At 40.6% G+C, this 11,621-nt stretch overlaps 1 protein-coding gene across 1 annotated transcript; it reads left to right on the forward strand.

Moving 5' to 3' along the window:
• Nucleotides 1-1,390: 1,390 nt before the first annotated feature.
• LOC115104620 (homeobox protein MSX-2-like) lies at nucleotides 1,391-5,530 on the forward strand. Its single transcript, XM_029625978.2, has 2 exons — nucleotides 1,391-1,841; nucleotides 4,205-5,530. The coding sequence occupies exons 1-2, from the start codon at nucleotides 1,484-1,486 to the stop codon at nucleotides 4,627-4,629; spliced, it is 783 nt and encodes a 260-aa protein (XP_029481838.1). The 5' UTR covers nucleotides 1,391-1,483; the 3' UTR covers nucleotides 4,630-5,530.
• The last annotated feature ends 6,091 nt before the right edge of the window (nucleotides 5,531-11,621 follow it).

Raw genomic sequence — 11,621 nt, forward strand, 5'->3', positions numbered from 1 at the left:
CAAAAACACATCTACTTGAAGAACAGTGCAGATACAAATGATGGGACAAACAGCACAAACCGTCCTTCTGTTAACAAACTTTGCATCTGCACTGTTCTTCAAGTAAATGTGTTTTTGTCAAATGTTTATTGGACATTGCTAAAAGTAGCCATTGTGCATAGAGTTCTATGGTTGGTTTAACTCTGCAATCATTGGTTTTTGTTTGGAATACATTTGAAAGTGACAAATCTGAGTCTCAGAATCACTTTCCAATAGCAGTTTTTACTAGTAGATTAATTCAAGACTTCTCTAAAAATTGTACCCCCCAAAAAAATGTATGTGAGGGTATTCACACTTCTTCAAAGGTCATGCATATTTGATGAAGAATAACTAGGCCTACTTTGTTTAAAGCTAGAATGCTTAATTGAAACAATAAAAAAGCGTTTGAATAAAAACGCTGAGGGCTAGGCCTGGAGAAATGAAACCACACGTAATAGGCAAAGCTATGGATGCAAGGACTGACCATCCATGATATCAAAATGATAGTTATAACCATGTTATGTGGCTATAACGTGTTTTTTCTTTACATTTACATTGTTTACAAACAGTAAAATAAGCTTATATTTTGGGATCTGATTCTGATGGGGTACAACATTCTTCAAATATCAATAGTTATATATAATTGATTCAAAAGTTAAAAAAAAATGGATTTAGCAACTAAGGATTCTAGTTTTAAAGATGCACAGTGTAGAAATCGCTCCACCATTTCCTGGATGCTAACATTCTAATAGTTCCCTTAATTTTAGTTTGTGACAAAACAAGCAAGCATAGTGTAGAGAGTCATTGTACCATCTAAACTACTGTGAAATACATGATATTTTCCATAACCAGAAATATTGTATTTTCAGCTGTTTGAAACTTAAGAACAAGAAACATAGAAATATCATACATAGAACATATCACTTCCGCTTCTTAGACTTGCTTTCAATGAGAATGACAGATCTACAACTAAAATGTCTGTGTGGATTTGTTGGGGTCGCCCAAAAAGTGACATATTGCAGCTTTAAGAGAGCATGATACAGACTAGGGCTGCAAGAAATCATTTTCCCACCAAATGTGTGTATCCTGAATTGAGGCACCAACAACGTTTTGCAATCAGGAAAAGGCATATCCCAATGGAGATTGTTAATTTGTGTTTATCTCTTCCATAATTATCTGCATGGGGCCTGTGTTTACATCTCTTGAGGTTAGGTTTGAAGTTATCCGTCACAGTAAATGCATGTGATATACTACATATATTTTGAACTCTTGTGTGAGAGAGCAATCAATGACCAATCGCCTACATTTTGGCAGCGCTGCGATTGGCCGAAAGTTCCACTGGCGTCACGTGATTCTTTTACTCACCCCCACACTTGACAGCTTGGGTCCTGATATCTGAACGCCACCTGTAGCTACGACTGTCAGTCAGTCTTGCCGAGTGCCTTTGGGACATACATAGGGGGAAATGTCTACCCATGTGAGTTTGAGGGATAGCAGTTCATCGGAGGAGGACAGCCGACCCGAGCGGGAGAGCACGATGGATGACCGCAAAACTCAAGTGACTACACACCATCATCCCTTCAGTGTAGAGGCTATAATGTCGGGTAGAAAGACTCACAGTGAGTTTACAAGCAAACCCGACAATGTCTCTGTGGTTACATTTTCAAAGACTCAGAACTCTCCGTACCTGTGCAGAGAGACATACAGCCCTCCCGAGGGAATCCGAAAGCACTTTATTCCACCATCGCCCGTAAAGTCGGAGTCCTCCGAGCCGGATGACTGTGCTCCCTGGGTTATGAGCCCAAGATTCTCAGCGCAAACTCGTGAGTAACTTTTGGAGTCTCACGTGAAAGAATTTCATTTAAATTAAGATATACAAATCTGCTTCTTTTAAGTAATTGGAACACATTTGGATATGTATACACGTGTACTTCTTACCTCACTATTTATCATAAATTATTTGTTATTTAGAGATATAAAAAAAATCATATATATATATATATCATATGGTATAATACAAATCAAATCGACCCATTTGAATTGGTTGGTATGTGCTGTCTCACAATATTGCATGGCTATACATTCAATTTATTTGACAGGGTGTCAACTAAAAATATTTTTGCAAGTAATAACTGTTATGTACATGCCTAATTAATTAGGCTATATCTGAATGCTTGTGTAGAAAAAAAAGTACGATCATTTAAGTCTTGACGTTCCATTTATGAAACAATATGTGAAAAAGAAGTATTAGGAAAAACAGGCCTGGGTCTTTACAACATTAGTTGAGTTAATAAATGAGTTAATAAATGGCTTACTGTGGGTCTATCATGACACATAATCTTTCAATTTGTACTCTTTATTTGGGATAATAAGATGTATTTCTATGTATCTTTATTGGCATGTCAGGCAGGTCTTCAAACCCTTACATTGATTTGTGCGTTTTATTAATATATCCACATACATTTTTGTTTATGTGGTTTGTGTGTAATTCAAATCAAATTGTGTTTGTCACCACAGTGAAATGCTTACTTACAAGCTCTTAACCAACAATGTGGTTCAAGAAATAGAGTTAAGAAAATATTTACTAAATAAAATAAAACAAGAATTCTATTAAAAGTAACACAATAAAATAACAATAGCAAAGTTATATACGGGGTACCGAGTCAATGTGGGGGGGAACAGGTTAGTTGAGGTAATTTGTACATGTAGGTAGGGGTAAAGTGACTATGCATAGATAATAAACAGTGAGTAGCATCAGTGTAAAACAAAGGGGGGTCAATGTAAATTGTCCGTGTGGTCATTTGCTTATGGCTTGGGGGTCGAAGCTGTTAAGGAGGACTCTATGAAGTCTATGACTTGGGCCAGAGAGTCTATGACTTGGCGCAGAGAGAACAGTCTATGACTTGACTGGAGTCTTTGACATTTTTTGGGCCTTCCTCTGACACCGCCTAGTATATAGGTCCTGGATGGCAGGAAGCTCGGCCCCAGTGATGTACTGGGCCATACGCACTATCCTCTAGTGCCTTACGGTCAGATGCAGAGCAGTTGCCATACCAGGCAGTGATGTAACCGGTCAGGATACACTTGATGGTGCAGTAGATAGAACTTTTTGAGGATCTGAGGACCCATGCCAAATCTTTTCAGTCTCCTGAAGGGGGAAAAGGTGTTGTCGTGCCCTGTTCATGACTGTCTTGGTGTATTTGGACCATGATAGTTTGTTGGTGATGTGGACCCCAAAGAACTCTCGACCCGCTCCAGTACAGCCGTACCACTGTTGTGTCGTCAGCAAACTTAATGATGGTGTTGGAGTCATGCTTGGCCACGCAGTCGTGGGTGAACAGGAAGTACAGGAGGGGACTAAGCACGCACTCCTGAGGGGCCCCTGTGTTGAGCATCAGCGTGGCAGATGTGTTGTTGCCTACCCTTACCACCTGGGCCCGGCCCGTCAGTAAGTCCAGGATCCAGTTGCAGAGGGAGGTGTTTAGTCCCAGGGTCCTTCGCTTAGTGATGAGCTTTGTGGGCACTATGGTATTGAACGCTGAGCTGTAGTCAATGAACTGCATTCTCACATAGGTGTTCCTTTTGTCAAGTGGGAAAGGGCAGTGTGGAGTGCGATTGAAAGTACTTGAAATCATTCCAACAAATAACACTAATCTCCTCCATTGATATGTGTTCCCATTCCAATGTTTGACCATTTCCATTTTAAAGTCTAAACAGTCTAAACAGTTGACCGCGTCAGATATGAAATCTCTGCTCAAAATCAGTCTATTTTATGCAAAGAAGAAGTTCATTTCATGCATGGTCATTCACTTGTACAGTGCTTGGGTAAACTAGTAAGCCTACGTTTCAGAGTTTAAAATCGCTATCAGCCTCCAACCAAATAACTTTGGGCCCACTCAAACAGCTTTCTCTCTAACATTGTTAGTTTACGTATCAGAATGATACTACAGATTTTCTATCAGATTATTAGGGCTACCAGGATATTAAGTACATTTACTTTCTCACTTAAGTATCCATTTGTTACATTAAATCAGTATTGACTCTGATCCTGTCTGTCTGTCTGTCTGTCTGTCTGTCTGTCTGTCTGTCTGTCTGTCTGTCTGTCTGTCTGTCTGTCTGTCTGTCTGTCTGTCTGTCTGTCTGTCTGTCTGTCTGTCTCTCTGTCTCTCTGTCTCTCTCTCTCCAGGGCAGGTGAGTCCTACCTGTCCGCTGAGAAAGCACAAGAACAATAGAAAGCCTCGTACTCCTTTCACCACCTCCCAGCTCCTGGCTCTGGAGCGTAAGTTTCGTCAGAAGCAGTACCTGTCCATCGCAGAGCGGGCCGAGTTCTCCAGCTCTCTGACCCTGACTGAGACTCAGGTCAAGATTTGGTTCCAGAACCGCCGGGCCAAGGCCAAGAGACTACAGGAAGCCGAGCTGGAGAAGCTCAAAATGGCTGCCAAACCTGTGCTGCACCCGGGCTTTACGTTACCCATGCCCCTGGGTGCCCAACTTCACACAGCTGTCTCCCTGTATGGACAGTCCTACCCCTACCACCGACCAATGCTGCCCCTCTCACCTATGGGACTGTACGCTACGCCGCTGGGATACAGCATGTATCACCTAACATGAAAATAGAGAGGAATATAACCTTGTTCTGTTGATATTAGTGTTGGACACTTGGACATCACTCTTTATAATGCTATCTTTTTCTCCTTGCTACAAAAACAACACTGAAATGGAGATGATTTTCTTTCATAAACACACCTGAAAATACAGTGCCTCACTCACCAAAGAGCCTTAAAGACCTCAATGAATTGTTTTGCTGGTTTCTTATTTTTCTTCTGTGGATGGATAACAATTTGGCTATCCAGGCTAAGTCAACTAGTGGTTCTGTTTTACTTTATGTCATATATTCCAATGCAAATGTTCCCTTTATTCAATTGTCTCTGTGGTATTGATCAAATGTTGTTATATTACTGTCATTACACTTGTCAGTATCTAACATAGAAGATTCAGCTTACGTCTGACTTCACGTCTGCCTTGTTTGACCTCTCCTTGAAAACAGACAGATAGGTTGGATTTTAGACCACTTTCATTCCATACTGAAGGGTTGTCTTAGTTTTTTCACAATCTCAACTCAAAGTCAACTCATTCAAAATTGTTGATATTTTGACACATTCCAAATGGTTATTTTTTACATTAGATTTGACTTTAGCAACAAATTATATTCAGCACTTCTGTTTCATAAGACATGTGTAGTCTTAGTTTAATTTGTGTCTACTTATTTATTATACTTGTACTCGAAAATGTTTATGCAGGAAATGAATTTATTTGTGTGATTCATGTTTCGTATTTATAACATGTAGCTCAAATGTGGCAGAAGTTTCTGACCAAAATGTTATTTATACCTTTTATACTTTAATCTGAAGGTTCCATTGCAAGGAGCTACAGTATGTAGTTTTATAAATGTTTTTAATATCAGCAATGTATCTCATTTGCATGGACCAAAATTAAAAAGGCTTTTAAAACATGTTTGCTTTTTGAGATATCATGTTAAGTAAGAATATGTCGTTTACGTATCGACATCTTTGAAATTGAACACGACCTACATTTTGTCATGTGGTTGCATGGTGTGGTATGGTTGCATGGTTTCTAATGTTAATGTCAATATTTGACAACCCTCATGTAAGCACAAAAAAGTCAGCTATTCAGATAATTCCAGTTATTAGAACACTTTTGTAAACCATGTCAGTGAATGCCGTTTTAAAACAATGTTTGATGATATTTGCGAGGTTCTGCTCCCAGTAAGTAATATTATTGAATTCATTTCATATGACATATTGTGTTTAATGTCAGTTGAAATGGAGAACTACAGAGTCCCAAACCATAGCATGTACACTATACCAACTCTCTCCTCTCACCTCCGCCCTTCATGTTCTGAAAGCACTAAAGCACTAACTTCAGCAATAATCTGTGGAACGATAAGTAAAGCTGTACCTGTCTCATCAAACAATGCAGTTTGGGTTATTTCAATGACAAAAGTTGTTGGAAGACTGCAATTTAAACTCACCAGGTTTTAGATGGCAGTAGTAGGCCTATTACTTCCCCAGCAGCATTCTCGGGACTAATTGACCTTAATGTTATTGGTTTTAGTCAACTGTATCCGGCTTCCACAGCACTTCCAATTGTGGGAAACACCATTGGTTTGGAGAGCCAGATTGGTCATGTTTTATGGTCCTCCTTCCTGCCTTGTTATATATCAATCATCAGGGGACTAATCCCATAAAGGTAGCTGCCTTTGTGGCAATTGTAAGAGCTGCTTACAATTTCCGTGTGACTTTGATGTAATGAGGAAATCATTTATAGGCAGCACTCTATTTATGAGCTTCCCTCTAATCAAAACAAGGCAGCAGAGGCAAACCCTCAGCGCAGTCAAGCAATCAGTTTAATGAACAGCAGATTGGCAGAGATGTTCGAGGATCTGTTTGGAAATGTCAGGTTGGTGCTATATTACTTGTGAGTAGTTCTTTAGCTATTGAAACAATGCTCTATATTTGTACTAAATAAATCCAATTGTATTTGTCACATGCACCGACTACAACAGGTGTAGCCCTAACAGTGAAGCCCTTAACCAACAACGCAGTTTTAAGAAAAAAGTGTGAAGAACGTATTTACTAAAATAAACTGAAGCAAAAAAATTAAAATAAGAAATACAAGAAATTTAAAATAAGGGTTTAACCATTATTGTGATTTATTGTGATGCCATGCTCTTTTGACACGTTGACCATCAATGTAACGTTAAACAACTCTCGAGGCAGAGGATGTGTGACATTTCAATGTTTGTGAACTTGTCATTCAACCAAGGAGAGTGTATACTTATACTTCCTCTAGTGGTGGTGTTGGATATGGCACCTTGGGTGGAGTTCATGACCAAGGTTCTCGGTAGGTGGTGCTATATGATTCCAATCTAAAAGGTCAATTGAGAATGGCAACAAACACACCCACCCACACGACCCACACGCACGCACGCACTCACTCACTCTCACAAACAAAACACACTTTGCATTTGCATGTAATGTATTTCATACTGTATATGTGTGTACAAATGGCGGACCGGTTGCATTCTTGAATATTCTGATTCTATTTTTTTCTTCATAACATCACGTTAAGTCAGAAATAAGTATTTTGAAGAACTTCTAGAAGTTAGTATTGGCCGTTGCCTTGTGTTTGTTTTCATAAAAATTTTATGAGCCCATTTCTTTCCTCTTGGTGAAGAACCTCAGGAAGCTGCAAGCCCAGCATTAGGGAAACATAAGGGTGTACTCTGTTTATTAGTCTGAGAGGCACTCTTCCACACAACAGAGCACACATTGTTCCAATGTATTTTTAATGTCATCTCTCTATCTCAGGGTCGGTTCCAGGCATAAGCCCTTTCTTTGAGGCAGGGGGAACTCAGTCGGGGGTCTCAACTTACTATTGAGAATAAGAAAAGTAGAATACACCACCTGCAATTTTTAAATTTGGTTGTGTATCAGCAGTTTTTCTCTTGTTTATGTCAGTCACTGACAGTCACTAAATTATCCATGTAAGCTAACAATTGTTAGATTGGTAGTTAGTCCAGTCAGCTACATTATCTAAACTTGTACTAATTATGGCTGAATACCTACCAGGTATTCAGGGCATGTGCCCAGGGGCCCAGACCTCCGGGAGGCCCCCATTGGTTTTGTTAGTAATTTTCACTCAGATATCATATTAACATGGCATAAGTCATTACAAAATGTGTAGATTCGCAGGAAATATGCTTTAAAGCTGTAAGAATGTATCTCTGCACCATGGCAAAATGTGCAGAAATGTAGAAAAATTGCTTGAAAACTGCAACTTTTCTCTACGCCCGATGGCAAAATGTGTAGAATAACAGGAAATTAACTTTAAAAAATAAATGTTTTCCTCCTCCATCAAGAGGGGGGGCCACAAAAATTATTTACTACGAGGTGCCCCCCCCCCCCAACAAAATCTTGCTTAGGGCCTCCAAAAGGATAGAGCCCTGCTCCATCTCATTGCATCGTAGAGGAGAGGAGCTGGAGAGAGGAACAGAGAGGAGCAGAGCTAGCCTTTGTTTGAACATCACATTCTGATGAGAGGATTTCATTGGTTCCACCACTAGGGACAGAGAGAGGCAGTCTGCTTAGCAAATAAGGGGCTTTGACCAACCACATACACATTGATTTTCCACCAAGGGATTGTGTTAGCTTCTGGGAGTATTCTACATGGTACATCAGGGTTTCCCAAACTCAGTCCTCAGGACCCCAAGGGGTGCACATTTTGATTCAAATAATCAACTAATCTTCAAGCTTTGATTAATCAGCTGTGTAGTGTTAGGGCAAAACCCAAAATGTGCACCCCTTGGGGTCCCAGAACCGAGTTTGGGAAACGCTGTAGTACATCATGTAAAAGTGTGTATTGTCATGATATAATTATCTAGGCAAGGAACAAGACCTCCCATTACGCTACCAATTCATTAGTAGTATGTTCTTCGTCCTTGTGGAAGCTGATGTGAGGAATCAAGTCGTCTCTATATTATGTTTGAAATGTGTACTGAAAAATAAGAGAGTATGTCAAAAACATGTACACGCAATGTACTATTAAGCCTGTGAGACCCACGGTTGCTGCCTAAATTGCATCCTAAACGTAAAAATGAATGTCAAACACTACATACTGTAGAGCAAGGGTTCCCAAACTTTTTAGGCCCACGACCCAATTTTAGTATCTGAAAATTCTCGAGACCCCACCCATGTAATTAACAGTCCATGTTTACTTTTTTTTAAATTTGGGGCTATGGCAGTCAATTGAAAAACATTATAGCAGCATTTCTGATTGTCTTCACAACTCACCATCTCATACTGTTAATGTGGGGCAGTCAATTGTGAATTAGTCTGACATACAGAAATGTATCTTATCTTACCACTACTAATGAGATGGATGTGTTTGAAGCATTTTGCGTCAGAGCATCTCAAAGTCAGGGGGCATGATCAACAGTGCACACCTCATCTCTGCTGCCACATCCAACCTGGGTCGATATTTGGTTTTAATGTAGAAGAGAGCACTGAATCTAGTTTCACACAGATATGAGCTGGTGATGGGTAGCCTACCATGAGTTTTATGGTGTTTTCAAGACAACTGGGAACTCTGAAACATACGAGGTCAAATCATGACGTCAGTGATCTTAAGGTCGAAAGGGCAGACCTCTAGAAAGAGACCCGAATTCCCAAGTTGGATGACCTTTCAAAAGATTTTTCCCAGTCGGAGCTCATTTCTTTTCAAGTTCCTAGTTGTCTTGAACGCACTGAATTCGGAAGTAAGAGTTTTCCGAGTTCCCAGTTCCGAGTTTGCCAGTTGTTCTGAATGCAGCATTAATGCTCAGAGGAAAATGGCAGGGTATTCCATTTGAGTCAGGAAACAAAACTCCTCCATAGTGACTCGTGAATACGTTGTCTGCAGCATTCGGTCGCATAACAGCTCGATCAACTGTTCGATTTCACTTACCGGCATGTCAACTTAGCCAGGATCACAGTCAAATGGATTGGGAAGTGGGTCCGTCCCAAAGTGCTCTTCCAAACATTGGAGGTGAGCAGTCATCACTCGTGTGGGACTTACTAATGCTGTTTTCAGTTCTTTTCTTTTCATTACACAGAAAGTCCTCCATTGGGAATGCCAACAGTTCCTCTCTCAATTCGAAAACTCTTTCCAACCCTCCCCCTTAATAACCACCAAGCCTCGATGTGAAATAGAACATTGTCATGCTTAGACCCCATATATCCACATAGTTTTGCATCAGGCGTGCGTGTAGTGGATGTGGTGTACAATCGAAGTTACCTGCTGCAGTATATCTCTGATTTCTGTGTTCACTTCTTTTGCCGCCAGTTGCTCTCGGTGTATCATACAATGAATCCGTATGGCAGAAGGAGACACGTTCATTACTAGAGTGTAGCGACCTGCCCGCCGTCCCGTGATAGATGGAGCCCATCTGTGCAAAAGCCCACCATTCGATACCATAAGGAATCAGCACACATCAGCACACTAAACATCCGTTATGCCGTTTCATGATCGGGAATTGTAAGACAGAACAATATGTACTCGTTAATAGCCCCCCCGCCCCCGACATGTATAGCAAACAAAAGTCAATGCATAGACATCTTGGTCCTCATAACTAACGTCCATTTGGAGAGCATAAGCTGGGGAGTTTTTGAGTCATTCAGTTTGTCACTCTTAATTGGTTGCAATAGCATAAATTCTTTGTTAACAGCGTTATCTGACAAAGGTATTGATGTGAGTTTCTGTGCCTCTACCCCCCCACACATTGTTTGGCGATTTTAGCATGTACATCTTTGTGGGGAAAACATTCTGAAAATTGTGTGATGCATGCTAGCAAAGCCACTACACAACAGAACACAACACAACACCAAACAATACATGAATTGGACTAATACAGTGACAAACTGTTTGTGGGCACAAACTGTCCCAACAGCAGGGTCCAAACACCTTACCACAGCTACACATTGTCACACCCTGATCTGTTTCACCTGTGTTTGTGCTTGTCTCCACCCCCCTCCAAGTGTCACCCCTCTTCCCCATTGTCCCCAGTGTATTTATACCTGTGTTCTCTGTTTGTCTGTTGCCAGTTAGTTTTGTTTCGTGAAACCTACCAGCGTTTGTCCCCTTGCTCCTGTCTGTTCTTGTCCCTGTTTTCTAGTTTTTTTCCGGGTTGGACCTTTCTGCCTGCCCTGACCCTGAGCCTGCCTGCCGTTCTATACCTTGTCACACCTCTCTGGATTATTGACCCCTACCTTGGAGCTTTTTATGTCTCTATTTTGGTTTGTTCAGGGTGTGATTTGGGTGGGCATTCTATGTTCCTTTTTCTATGTTTTTGTATTTCTTTGTTTTGGCCGGGAATGGTTCTCAATCAGGAACAGCTGTCTATCGTTGTCTCTGATTGGGAACCATACTTAGGTAGCTTTTTCCCACAGGGTTTTTGTGGGTAGTTAATTTCTGTTTAGTGTTTGCACCTTACAGGACTGTTTAGATGATTCTCTTTGTTATTTTTGTTATAGTGTTCAGTTTTAATAAAGAAAGCATGAACACTTACCAAGCTGCTCTTTGGTCCGATGATTCCTCATTTTCTGCGAACTAATATCATTACACTGCCGTTCTGGACCTTTGCACCCTTTCTGGATTACTGACCTCTGCCGGCCCTTGGCCTGTTGTCTGCCTGCCCCTGTACTAGAAATATACTTTTCTTACTTCAACACTGTCTGCATCTGGGTCATACCTGAAACCTGATGCACATGGTTATCAGCAGAGCCTTGCCTGGAAGCAAAACAGTTCATTCAGCCTAATTTACTACCTTTTAAAAAACATAGCTGATATGGCTGACTTGCTTAAGCAAATGTGTTTTCTACTGAGAATTGAGATGTACAAACTATGGCATAAGGGGAAGACTAGCGGATAAGAGACAATCCATAATTTCAATTAAGACATTAATGAGCGAGCTAGGACGGACGTAGTCAGTATACCTATTTGTTCAGCACTTTAACAAATGCACGCTACAGAATTCAGAACCTGGT

Source organism: Oncorhynchus nerka, linkage group LG22 (genome assembly GCF_034236695.1).
Source record: "Oncorhynchus nerka isolate Pitt River linkage group LG22, Oner_Uvic_2.0, whole genome shotgun sequence".
In the NCBI taxonomy this organism is placed as follows: domain Eukaryota; kingdom Metazoa; phylum Chordata; class Actinopteri; order Salmoniformes; family Salmonidae; genus Oncorhynchus; species Oncorhynchus nerka.